This window comes from Bombus fervidus, chromosome 13, assembly GCF_041682495.2.
Source record: "Bombus fervidus isolate BK054 chromosome 13, iyBomFerv1, whole genome shotgun sequence".
NCBI classification, from domain to species: Eukaryota; Metazoa; Arthropoda; class Insecta; order Hymenoptera; family Apidae; genus Bombus; species Bombus fervidus.
Window position 1 is genome coordinate 8872763 of NC_091529.1, and position 14131 is coordinate 8886893.

At 35.6% G+C, this 14131-nt stretch overlaps 1 protein-coding gene across 11 annotated transcripts; it reads left to right on the forward strand.

The window, feature by feature from the left end:
- The first annotated feature begins 258 nt into the window (after window positions 1-258).
- On the forward strand, window positions 259-13448 carry Brm (ATP-dependent helicase brm). 11 transcript variants are annotated; one of them, XR_011801447.1, is made up of 16 exons: window positions 259-510; window positions 1137-1452; window positions 2591-4749; window positions 4843-4916; window positions 5932-6181; window positions 6239-6322; window positions 6409-6547; window positions 7473-7634; window positions 7714-8055; window positions 8125-8553; window positions 8626-8783; window positions 8883-10857; window positions 11354-11528; window positions 11618-11818; window positions 11967-12048; window positions 12108-13448. XR_011801447.1 is itself a non-coding variant. In XM_072015723.1 (14 exons), exons 2-14 carry the CDS (start codon window positions 1177-1179, stop codon window positions 11764-11766), a joined length of 6372 nt encoding a protein of 2123 aa, XP_071871824.1. In that variant the 5' UTR covers window positions 259-510; window positions 1137-1176; the 3' UTR covers window positions 11767-11835. The 11 variants fall into 11 exon arrangements, 8 of the variants coding, with proteins under 8 accessions (XP_071871824.1, XP_071871828.1, XP_071871829.1 ...); XR_011801446.1 differs by having other exon boundaries at window positions 11967-13448; XR_011801448.1 differs by lacking the exon at window positions 11967-12048.
- The last annotated feature ends 683 nt before the right edge of the window (window positions 13449-14131 follow it).

Consider the following 14131-nt stretch of genomic DNA (forward strand, 5'->3'; position numbering starts at 1 on the left):
ATCAAACAGAGTAGATCTCTAACTTTAAGAAATACATAGGTTCTTGTATATGCTAAATTGCAATCTAACAAGGCAGATCCCTAATTTTATAGGTTTTTGTATATGCTAAATTGCAATCTAACAGGACAGATCCCTAATTTTATAGGTTCTTGTAAATGCTAAATTGTAATCTAACAGAGCAGATTCCTAATTTTATAGGTTCTTGTATATGCTAACTTTAGTTAACTTCAGTACTTGACCGCATGGTGCAGCACCTGTACTGTGAAATAACTAGAATTACGGGCGTGAGCATTCTTATTTCCTCTTTGTTTATATGGCTGTGATCTCCAACCTGAAATAGTGAGATTTTAAAGTTGAGAGTCTATATGCAAAACTAATACAAAAATAATTAAATGTCAGGACTTCAAATACGCTAAATGAAAAAATATATAGAGTACGTATAATGCAAAAGCTCTGCTCCATGAAGGCACTTGCAAGAAATAGTGGGGATAACCACGACCAGTTAGTAAGGTAGAATTTCGACCAGTTAGTAAGATAGTGTTGTAATTTTAATAAAAATTCATAGGTTTCACAAGTTATATTAAATTTATTAAAAGAAGAGAAATGATTCAACTTTTATCAAATATACAAATCTACTCAGTAATCATAACAAATATGAATCTATATTAGTTTTTAATTGAGAGAAACATACATAGGTGTAGGAAATAGCTTTGAACAGACAGCCATGATTTCTGACGTGCTTAATGTATTGCGAGTAGAAATACTAAGAAAATGGCCGGTAACGAACGTTGATCATCGTTTATACTGAAGTCGATATAAAATTTGATCAAGTTTTTCATTGTAATGATGTTAACTTCTGACTAAAATGATAGTTGTTTCTATTATAGTAAAACGAATGTTATAATGGTATGTACAGATATGACTCTCTTTATATATAATAGTCAGTTTATAATAGCATAGAGTCTTTAAGCTTGATTACAGAAGAAGATGAATTACCAGATTTTTCTATAAAAAACAGTTTGAATATTTGTATTAATTATAATATTAGTATGAGAATATATATATTATTAATGTTCTACAAAGCTAGTGTAAATATATATTATTAATAATATTGTCTATCTTTTCATATATTTTAGGTGGTGAACTTTACATATTTAAAAGTTTAAGGACATCAGTATGGCAAGTCCTTCACCACAATCATCTCCTATGCCTCCACCACAAACGCCAAGTCCTATGGGTCCTCCTCAGCAGGCACCATCACCTTCTAACCCACAAGGTAGTCCTATGGGTCCACCACAGCATCATCCTCATAGTCCAACACAAGCGTATCAAACTGGTCCGCCAATGCCACCTGGAGGTCCACCTATGTCTCAACCAAATCAACAACCTCCATCGCAACAGCAAAATTATCCATCACACCCACAACAAATGCAATCTGCTATGGGTCCACAGGTAAAAACAAAATTTAAGAAATATTATTATTTACTTTTTATAGATGACTACAGCATGTTTTATTATTGGTAGACAAAATTATAAAGGATTGTTTTATAATAGGATAAGCAATAAGAGGACATATTTTTTAAAAACAATGGGAAAAATTTCATATATTTGTGAAACAAATTGTTTTTTAAATTTTACTAGAAATAATATAGATTAAGGATCAAATTCAAAGATTTCTGGCATTGCAAATATTCATAGGAAAATGAATGCATACTATCAACATTTAACAAAAAAATCATATGTACTATAAATATTTTCTCTCTCTCTTTTTTTTAAAGTAAAAGTATCATAGTACAAATTATATTACAAATCATGTCTAATTTATCATATGATCTGCTTAAAAAACACATTTCAGATTGCCTACTGCTAAAGTAATATTTACTTTAAGAAATAGTGTCCTTTGCAACTCTATAAAATTTACTAGCTTACAATTATTAATCACAATTAAATTTACTGTCTAGATTTTTTATTTTTTATTGATTTTATTTTTTTATTGATAGTTATATATTTACAAAGCTTTTTGTGAATATATATTTTATGTAAGCTCATGAAAATTAGTCATACGAACAGGTTTTTACATTAAAAAAGCCATTAATTTTGTTCATTTAATCAAAATATATTTTTTTCCTGCTTTAAGTCTGCAGGTTTAATATTTAATTTATTTTCTTGTGGCTTAGAAAAGTTGATCTCAAATTTTTATCAACAGTTTACAAGCCAGTACTTTTAAAGAGATTAATTATTTGACCAGCAATTTTTAGAAAAACATGGGAGAAATACTATATTCGCTAAAACAATTATGTATTACAAATTTATGTACATTATTTATTTCACATATGGAAGTATTACTATAACAATGTTTGAAGCATCCCTTGTTAGAATTTATAATTATTTATTCCATCTCCTTGAGAATAAAGTTACAGAAATAAGCTATTTATTCTTTGAGAAATTTATAAAAAGTGAAGTTAATTAATTTGATTTCGTATATTTCATTATCATGTTTCACATTTTTTCTGCATGAGAAATCATATTTCTTAACAATAATATTAATTGCATGATAAACAAAACAAGTGTACCACTTCTGATGTTACAGAATCAGAGTGGACCTGGCATGCCAGTTAGTCAAAATTCTAATTCTCAGCAGGCTCCCAGTGGACCTATGGTACCAGGCCAAATGGGACCAAGTGGATCTCAAGGAACATCTCACATTATGCAATCTGGTCCAAATCAGATGAATGCAAATGGACCAGGACAAATGAGTGCTGGTGGCCCTGGTCAGATGGGACCAGGAGGCCCTGGTCCAATGGGCCCAGGAGGCCCTGGTCAAATGGGACCAGGAGGCCCTGGTCAAATGGGACCAGGAGGCCCTGGTCAGATGGGGCCAGGAGGCCCTGGTCAAATGGGACCAGGAGGCCCTGGTCAGATGGGGCCAGGAGGCCCTGGTCAAATGGGACCAGGAGGCCCTGGTCAAATGGGGCCAGGAGGTTCAGGACCGATTGGAGCAAGCCATATGGGCCAAGCTGCTGGAGGGCCACCAGGAGGTCCACATATGAGTCAGGCTCCTCCTCAAATGGGTCCAGGAAATGGACCTGTGCCACAAATGGGTTCTGGAGGACCTACGAATTCGCAAATGGTACCTGGAGGACCAGGACACATGAGTGGCCCACCAGGACCAAGCCATATGAATGCAGCTGGACCACCAGGACCAGGACATATGAATGCAAGTGGACCACCAGGACCAGGCCATATGAATGCAACTGGACCCCCTGGAACAGGCCATATGAATGCAACTGGGCCACCAGGACCAGGTCATATGAGTTCAGGTGGTCCGCCTGGACCAGGACATATGAGCACTAATGGGCCTCCTGGACCAGGTCATATTAATACAAACGGTCCACCAGGTTCAGCTCATATGAATGCTAGTGGTCCGCCTGGAAGTCATTTAAATAGCGGACCATCCATACCAAGTCATATAAATGCAAGTGGTCCACCAGGATCTGGACATATGAGTGCTAGCGGACCAGGAAATCATTTAGGCCCTGGAGGGCCAGGTCAAATGCCTCCAGGTGGTTCTACTGCACATAACTTGGGGCCAGGAGGACCAAATCAAATGGGTCCTGGAGGTCCAAATCAAATGGTACCTAGTAGTCAAAACCCTATGGGACCTAGTTCCATGGGGCCTGTTGGACAAGGTGGACAAATTGGGCCAAATGCACCTGGCCAAATGGGACATAATGGACCCTCACCAATGGGTCCAAATGCTCCAGGACAGATGGGTATTGGATCTGCCTCGTCGCAACTGGGAATGGGAGGGCCTGGAAGTCAGTTGGGTCCAGGAGGACCAGGTAGTCAAATGGGTCCGGGTAGTGGACCTGGCGGACAATTAGGAAGTAGTCTTGGACAAATGGGGCCAGGAAGTGGACCTGGAGGACAGATGCCACCAAGCAATGGACCTGGAGGTTCCATGGGCCCTGGAAGTGGTCCTGGTGGACAAATGGTATCAAGTAGTGGACCTGGAGGACAAATAGGGCCAGGAAGCAGTCCTGGAGGGCAAATAGGTCCAGGAAGTGGTAGTGGAAATCAAATAGGACCTGGAAATGCTCCTGGAAATCCAATGACGCCAGGAAGCGGACCTAGCGGACAAATGGGTCCAGGAAGTGGACCCAATAGTCAAATGGGACCAGGAAATTTGCCTGGAGGACAAATGGGCCCAGGAAATAACTCGAATAGTCAAATGGGTCCTGGAAATGGTCCAAGTGGACAGATAGGTCCAGGTGGTCAAATGGGACCCAATGGTCCTGGAGGGCAAATGGTTCCAGGTGGTGCAGGAGTACAAATACCACCAGGTGGTCCTGCAAATCAAATGGGACCTGGTGGTCCTGGTAATCAAATAGGACCAAGTGGGCCAAACAATCAGCTAAGCCACAGTGGTGCTAGCAATCAAATGGGACCAAGTGGACAGTCATCTTCTGGCCAAATTGGCCCTGGTTCACAGGGCCAACAAATTGTTCCTGGAGGTTCAGCGCCAATCGGGCCTGGTGCACCTGTGAATCAAATGAGTCAAACTGGACCTGGTGGTCCACCTGGTGCTGGACAAGAAAATTTGAATGCTTTACAGAAAGCTATTGATTCAATGGAAGAAAAGGGACTTCAAGAGGATCCACGTTATTCTCAGCTTCTAGCTTTAAGGGCTCGTCAAGGCAACATTGGAGAGAAACAAGCTTTTAGTTCACAACAATTACAACAATTGCGGTATGCTATATACAATATATTTGTTAATTTTATATGTAATTAATTGCATCAATTATCTGAAGATATTAATGTTTTATACATAATTGTTTGCAGTGTACAGATAATGGCATATCGATTATTAGCAAGAAATCAACCATTATCGCAACAACTTGCACTTGCAGTTCAAGGTAAATTAAATATAGATGTTATTAGTTTTGTGTTTTAGGTGACTACTCTATCTTTTGTATTGTTTTGCAAATATACACTGTGTTATATATAGAGAGCATACTAAGAAACAACTAACAAATTTTTACATGTATAGTATTTAGTTTAGTGTTTAGTATTTAGTAAACTATTTTTTGTCAGAAATGTCACATATTGAGTAGATATCAAGTACTATCCGTTTAGTAATTGCAAACAGAGAAAAATTGTATTATTTTTATATGTGAGATATTTTAAAATAAGCACATAAGTAAAATACATGTCAGTATCACTTTTTATAAATGAAACTGATTTTAATTAGTAGAATTTCATAGCATAGTTTTCCACAGCTGCAAAACTGTTTATTTATTGAAATTATTAAACTCAAATAATATGAGCTATTTGCTCAAATTCCTCAAGCAAAGTTAAAGGTCTCATAAATAGTTCTTCAAATAAATTATATCTAAAAGAATTTTCCTACAATCATGGAATTTAAAATATCATGTATCTTACTTTTATTATATATTTTTTACAAATAGAAATAGATAAAGATGATACATGATATTTTGGTTCAGAATGATTTATCAAAATTCTACAAGAATTTGTAAGCTTATTTTCAGGATGTTCTGTATATGCGAATTTTTATTTGTTATAGCTTCCACCTTAATTAAAAACGTATTACTTCTATTTAAATTATTATTTATAGAGAGAAAGAATGTATTTAACATTGTTCTTTCTACTCACTTAGTAAAACATTTAATCCTTTCTATTTTACGTATTAAAAATTATATCTAGCAATATATTTTTTTCATGAATTCAATAATAAATTTCTATTTATAGTTGAATAATAATCATTATTTAACAATTTGATTTATTAATGACTGATATATATAATTTTTGCTTATAATTAGATGTATTTCTAATTTTACTAATATTATAAAAATACAAAAGTAGAGTAGGATGATCCAAGCAGGGGGTTTGACTTAAGATTGATGTAAATAGGTGGAGCACCTCCTCCTCCAGGTATGGGACAACGTACACCTATAGATCCATCTCAAGGACCTCCTACTACTACAGGTCCACAAATCTCTGGACCAAATGTAATTGGTCCTGCGGTTCCTCCAAGACCAGGTTGTCAAACACCACAACAACAACAACCTCCTCAACCAGGTGCTAAAACTAACAGAGTGACAAGTGTGGCAAAACCAGCTGGTTTAGATCCGCTACTGATTTTGCAGGAACGTGAAAACAGGTAGTTACTGAATTAATTAAAATATTTATCTAAAATATACTAATACTGGCATGGTAGGGTCCAATGTGAAAACAAACTTCACTCTCATACATCGAGGAAAGCGACACATGCATTTCTTCAATTAAAACGTTTTATGGATATGTATGTTAAATAATATTTAAAAAAGACATATTGTATGGATTTGCTGAAACTTTAGTGACTTCAGTTCATGATTTCTTTAATAATAGAGTTGCAGCACGCATAGCGTTACGAATGGAACAATTGAGCAATTTACCAACTAACATGCCAGAAGATCTCCGTGTCCAGGCACAGATTGAGTTACGGATGCTTAGGGTACTGAATTTCCAAAGACAACTACGATCAGAGGTAATTGCAACAAATATTAATAACATCACTCTGTTAAAAGAGTAATTAATAAATAACATAATATAACAAAACAGAATATTAGAATGTAAAGTAGTGATAAAATGTACAGAGTCAAGTAATTATTAACCCTTTGCGGACGGGGCCGCTCGACGAGCGAGCGTCACCATGGACTAGAGGTATTGGCACGCGCAGCTGAGAAAATAGACACGTTGAACGTTTGTGTTATTCATTGTTGAGGCTTGTATTATTTTCTTCAATATTTAGTTCATCAATACTGTCACTATCACTAGAAATATTGAAACGTCTGAGCCGATTGCTTATTGAACAGAGTTCGTTTCCACTGTCTGAAGCACTGTCGTCGTCTTCTATCTTGTCAGATTCAAAATAATATTTGTCATCATTACTATCACTATTAAACATGCCCTTTCTGGATCTTTTAGGCATCGTGTATAAGGTATTATGAAAAATATATAAAAAGCTTACTGATTCGTCTGGTAATGACATTGAAAGACTGAAATTCGTTCTGACTCGACCATCATCCTACATTACGAGTTTACGTTAAACGGAAGATAAGATTTTTAAAGATCTATAATTTTCTTTCATCAAAATCATAGTATTGTTTAGTTTTACTATACCCATGCGTAAGTACGTATAAGATCATCGCTCAAAAAAATAGACGTATGTCACACACCTCAAAATAAGTGTCGGGAACTGTGAACAGATTCGGACGGCTATTTGCCGACACTCGTCCGCAAAGGGCTAAGATAAGAGTTTAGAATGTAAGTATAAATATGATGTACGTTAGAAGCCATCCTATACCGAAATGTAAGAATTATAACAAATAGTGAAAAATATAAATAAATAAATAAATAGTATCATTCCGTTACTATAGCTTCTTTTTAGTTGCAGTTATTGTCGTTTACAGATTTTAGCATGTACTCGAAAAGATACTACCTTAGAAACTGCAGTGAATGTAAAGGCCTACAAGCGTACGAAAAGACAAGGACTTAGAGAAGCCAGAGCTACAGAGAAACTCGAAAAGCAACAGAAATTGGAAGCTGAACGTAAACGAAGGCAAAAACATCAAGTAATTAGATTTGTAACTTTTTGCTAAAATTATTGTTAAATGGAGAAATAGTATGTAATTTTCATTTCTATTTTAAAAGGAGTTTCTTAGTTCCGTACTTCAACATGGTAAAGATTTCAAAGAATTTCATCGAAATAATGTGGCCAAATTGGCAAGACTCAACAAAGCTGTTCTAAATTATCATGCAAATGCCGAAAGAGAACAGAAGAAAGAACAGGAGCGTATTGAGAAAGAACGTATGAGACGTCTTATGGCGGAAGACGAAGAAGGTTACAGAAAACTGATTGACCAAAAGAAAGATAAACGGTTAGCGTTTCTTTTGTCACAGACAGATGAATATATCAGTAATCTTACTGAAATGGTAAAACAACACAAGATAGAACAAAAAAGGAAGCAAGTGGAAGAACAAAAGCGTAAAAAGGTATAAATATATCACTTTCTACACCCATGAGTACTTAATTTAATGTATTTTGTACTATTACTGAAATAGAAAAAGAAGAAGTTGCAAGATGGCGAAGGAGGTGAAGATGGAAATGCTAATGAAGATACTCGTGTTGGAGTGATTGAGACAGCTACTGGTCGCACATTAACTGGTGAAGAAGCACCGTTAATGAGTCAACTTTCACAATTCTTAGAATCTCATCCGGGATGGGAACCAATTGAATCCGAAAGTGAAGATGACGAAGATGAAGAGGAAGAAGAAAATGAAGGTGAAGAGAAAGGGGAAAATAAAGAAAAATCTACTGGCGATTCAGAAGAAGAAAAGGTTAAGAAGACTATACATAAAGCCAAAGTAGAGGATGATGAATATAAAACGGAAGAACAAACGTATTACAGTATTGCACACACTGTGCACGAGGTAGTAACAGAACAGGCATCTATCATGGTCAATGGAAAATTGAAAGAATATCAAATCAAGGTTTGACATTAACATGTCTTGCATTAAAAACTGTTCTTACAATATGCATTGTAAAACTTCTGTTAATTTTAGGGTTTGGAATGGCTGGTGTCATTATTTAACAATAATCTCAATGGTATACTTGCGGATGAAATGGGTCTTGGCAAAACTATTCAAACAATAGCTTTGGTGACTTATCTTATGGAGAAAAAAAAAGTAAACGGGCCATTTCTTATAATTGTCCCTTTATCGTACGTATACTTCTATGAAATTTTCTAAAATAATAAAAATGTAAAAACTTAAAATTACATCTGTAATATTTAAATGTAACTTTTAATACTTTTTTTTAGAACTTTGTCAAATTGGGTATTGGAATTTGAGAAATGGGCTCCTAGTGTTGTAGTTGTGTCGTATAAGGGTTCACCAGCTGGCAGAAGAGCAATTCAATCACAAATGAGAGCCACTAAATTTAATGTTTTGCTTACTACTTACGAGTATGTTATTAAAGATAAGGGCGTTTTAGCAAAATTGCAGTGGAAATATATGATTATCGACGAAGGACATAGAATGAAAAATCATCACTGTAAACTAACTCAAGTATTAAATACACATTATCTGGCTCCTCATCGACTTCTACTGACAGGAACACCATTGCAAAATAAATTGCCTGAATTGTGGGCGTTATTAAATTTTTTACTTCCTTCAATCTTTAAATCTTGTAGTACTTTTGAACAATGGTTCAATGCTCCATTCGCAACCACTGGTGAAAAGGTAGAGTTAAATGAAGAAGAAACTATTCTTATTATTCGCCGATTACATAAAGTATTACGTCCTTTCTTACTAAGGCGTTTAAAGAAAGAAGTTGAATCACAGTTACCTGATAAAGTGGAATATATAATCAAATGCGATATGTCTGGACTGCAAAAGGTTCTGTATAAACATATGCAGAGTAAAGGTGTATTGCTAACTGATGGTTCGGAAAAGGGAAAACAGGGCAAAGGAGGCGCCAAAGCTCTAATGAACACCATTGTGCAATTGAGAAAATTATGCAATCATCCATTCATGTTTCAAGCTATTGAAGAAAAATACTGCGAGCATGTAGGTACGCAAGGATCTGGTGTGATTACTGGTCCCGACTTGTACCGCGCCTCTGGAAAATTTGAATTGCTGGATCGTATTCTTCCGAAATTGAAAGCGACAAATCACAGAGTACTATTATTCTGTCAAATGACACAATTAATGACAATTATGGAAGATTACTTAAGTTGGAGAGGATTTATGTATTTGCGATTAGATGGCACTACGAAAGCTGAAGACAGAGGAGACTTACTCAAGAAATTCAACGATCCTGGTTCAGAGTATTTCTTATTTTTGTTATCGACACGCGCTGGTGGCCTTGGATTAAATTTGCAAGCAGCGGATACCGTTATTATTTTTGATTCTGATTGGAATCCGCATCAGGACTTGCAAGCACAAGATAGAGCACATAGAATTGGACAAAAGAACGAAGTACGCGTACTCAGATTAATGACGGTTAATTCGGTCGAAGAAAGAATATTAGCTGCAGCTAGGTACAAATTGAACATGGATGAAAAAGTTATACAAGCAGGGATGTTTGATCAAAAGTCGACTGGTTCTGAACGGCAACAATTCTTACAAAGCATTTTACATCAAGATGATGCTGAAGATGAAGAAGAAAATGAAGTACCGGACGATGAAACGGTTAATCAAATGATTGCACGGACGGAGGGTGAATTTGAAATATTTCAAAAGTTAGATTTAGAACGAAGGAGGGAAGAAGCGAAGCTGGGTCCAAACAGGAAGTCTCGACTATTGGAGGAAGCTGAGTTGCCCGATTGGTTAGTAAAAGATGACGATGAGGTTGAAAGGTGGACGTACGAAGAAGATGAGGATAGATTCCTTGGACGAGGTTCAAGACAACGGAAGGAAGTTGATTATACTGACAGTTTGACTGAAAAAGAATGGCTGAAAGCAATCGATGACGATGGAGCTGAGTACGAAGAGGAAGAGGAAGACGATAAGAAGAAGAAGAAAACGCGAAAACGGAAAAAGAAAGGCGAGGAAGACGACGAGCCTATGCCAAAGAAGCGAAGAGGAACAGGATCTTCAATTGACCCGAAAATGAAACGAGCTATGAAAAAGTTGCTTATGGTAGTTGTTAATTACACTGATAGTACAGATGGCAGGCTCCTTAGCGAACCATTTATGAAATTACCATCCAGAAGAGAATTACCGGATTATTACGAAATTATTAAAAAACCATTAACTATCAATAAATTACTTCAAAAGATTGAAGAAGGAAAGGTAAATATAAAATATTTTTGTTGTATATAGTAAAGACTCTATAAGAGCTCGAGAGTGGGAACCGCTGGGGAGTAGTTAACGAAACGTGGACACAACTCTTCAAATTCTTTATACATATGTTGCCGACAGTGATGCACGTAGAGAAGGACAGCAAAAGGAGAAGAAAGACCAGTAAGCCAAATTGTCATAACCAAATTTTATAGTAATATTATCGTGTTTTATCTCATTTTAATCAAAAAAAAAAAAAAAATCTTTGTAACGCGTTAATGAAATGTGTACTAACGAAAAATTGAAAATAAAGAAATTTCGTTGTTGCATTAGTGTCGTTTCACCAATATGAAGACGATACTACTACTACTACTATGAATAGTTAAAATTAAAGTTACGATCTTTGCGAGCAATTATAGAGCTTTTACTTCTTCCTTTATTTTACGATAATTGTAGTTATTTATTTTTTAATTGGCAAATTAATTTTTTTTTATACTTATTGTTACAGTATGCCGATTTTGACGATCTCGAGAAAGACTTTATGCAGCTATGTAAAAATGCACAAATTTATAATGAAGAAGCTTCTCTCATACACGAAGATTCCATTGTTTTACAATCTGTATTTACGAATGCGCGTCAACGTATCGAAGAGGAAGGCAATAATTCTGACATGGATGACAAAGGTGCTTCCCTTATTATTATAATTTAATAAAACATGTTAAAAATCATACTATTCTAACAAAACGATTTTATATGCATGAAATTTTATAAGGTGAAGGCGAAGAAGGATCCGATGCAGATTCCACTGTTAGAATGAGAATCAAGTTGAAAGGAAGGAAGGGCGAAGGTAGAGGTGGCCGGAGGAAAAGGGTCACTAAAAAGTATATATCGGATGACGACGACGATGGTGATGATAACTGAAGATTATACGAAGACTGTATGAATTATTAGATTATCTTAGATAATAAATAAGGTACAGTTTCATTTAAATTTCAAATTACTACCCTATGCAACTGTTATTAGTAGTTCAACCATATGACATTTTATACAAATGTAACCAAGTATTATAATTTCATAATGAGCTAAAAATATCATTATTAATTAAGTTATACATTTTTCAGAAATTCTCTATTGAAAATTGCATGTTGTTCGTATTAAACTAAACTCTGATACGAAGTGGATGAATTAGGATATATATAAAAGGTGCGAGCGATATAGTGAGATCATAAAATCAGTCAGTGGTTAATGCTTACAACTTTCAGGAACTTGGTTCAGTGACACGTTCCCGGATTCCCGGACCATCTTTCTTGTTATTTCCGAATGGCATTCGCTTTACATCTTTTCTTGATCTTTGCCTCTCTCCTTGCGGGAAGGTGAGTGTTTGCTTGTAGTCCTTTGCTGCAACTCTCTCCTCTTGTCTCTGGGTAATTAGTAAGTCAAAGGGGAAAGATCGGCTGTTACACTTTATTCGGGACAATGATATATGCTCCGGAGATTTGGAACGCGTGGATTTTGTACACGTGTTTGCCTCTTGACCGTTCAGGCCCACACTGACACGTCATATGCGTAGAATTGAATCGTATTATGGCGGTCAGGAATCGGCTGCACGGCTGTCTTAGTCTGTCTAAATTCGGTATGAGTCGGCTTAATTTGTTCATAAGCTCCATTGCTCTTGTCAATTTTCTCCTCCACGAGGAAGGCCTTGACGGTGACAAACGGGTCTGTAATCTTTCTTATTTTGTGGGAAAGACTGGTTTTGTTTTGCCTTAGGCGACGATAAAGCCCAGTGCTTTAGCTTTACGTACGACTCCTGCAATCGCATTGTTGGCGTTTTGGATTGTGGGACCGATGCTTCCATCCGAGCAGCGTGCCCTGCCATGGCCCATCCTATCTGGATCAATCGATGACTACCTAACGCTTTTATCGAAAGCTGTCTACTTTAACCTTTGACTGATCGATTTAAAAATTTCACTATATCGTTTTCATTTACTCTAATTATTAAGTTATATTTTATTTGAAATAAATATGTAATCCGTATAATGTACAGTAAGTAATTTAACATTAAGTATTGGTACATAATTTTATTTGATTTTTAAAACAAACTATATATTAGATTCAAACACATTTCCTCCCTCAATAAATTTTATATTCATAGATAAACCAATGTAAATGTTATATAATATTTGGAAATACATCGAAAAAACGATAATAATTAAAACACGATGTTGACTTAGGAAAGAATCGTTTAGTATTATTTGGTACTCGTTAATCTTATTATTGATTAATATTTTGATTAATATATGTAGACACATTAATCTTTCAATACACGTCGAAGTAGGGTAGGAACACTTGTTAGTTATTTTATTTCTCCGTATTTAAACCACTATAGATAGTATAAAACTATCTCTAATATATACATATACAAAAATCAAGTTTGCTTATTAGACTGCAATATTTCGTTGGTAATTGTCCCATGAATAACCGAATGCTGTGGTATTACGTTTTATGACAAAGCAATTTATTTCATTTTTCATTATGCTACGACTTCATCTTATATCATATGTATGAATGTGATTAAATAAATATTGGAAAACTCAAAAAAATGGTTCATACTGATTCGCACTCACAAAGGATATAACCTAGAAAACACGACGATGGTACCCCGCTGGGGGTAGCCCACCCACATGCTATATTTTATTTTTGTTTCTTTTATTCACTTCCACCTAGATATAATACTTTACCAAATGTCCTTCTGGACAAATTGTAAAAAAAATCCAAATAAATTAATAAAAAATACTGATTCGCACGATCTAAAAATCTAGGTTTTAATTAAAATCTTAATTCAGGTAATCCATATAGCTATAACACGAAAGTCCATACTGTGCCATATCGAAAGCGTGTTATACGACAGTAAATTATCTGATGAATATCAAAAAGTAATACGTACGTATGTACTTTAGTTAGATTTTACGGTTTAATAAATTCTTATTCAAAAATTAGAATTTCCAAGAAACTTCCAATATACAAGTAGTTCAAAGCGTACACGTATTTTCCCAACCTTAACGATACTAATATAATAAAATAACATGATAATATTAATAATCGTCGATTAAAACCGAAAAATCAGACAAAGTGTTGATGAGACAGAGACATTGGAGGAAAAACCGGACTGCAGTAAAACTCGACAACGAATGGAGCCAAGAAATCCAGTTACGAAAGACTTCGTTGTTCGAGAAGCGTGCAATTACCGCGGCGACGTCGCCAAGCCGATAGTTTCTGCTTCCGT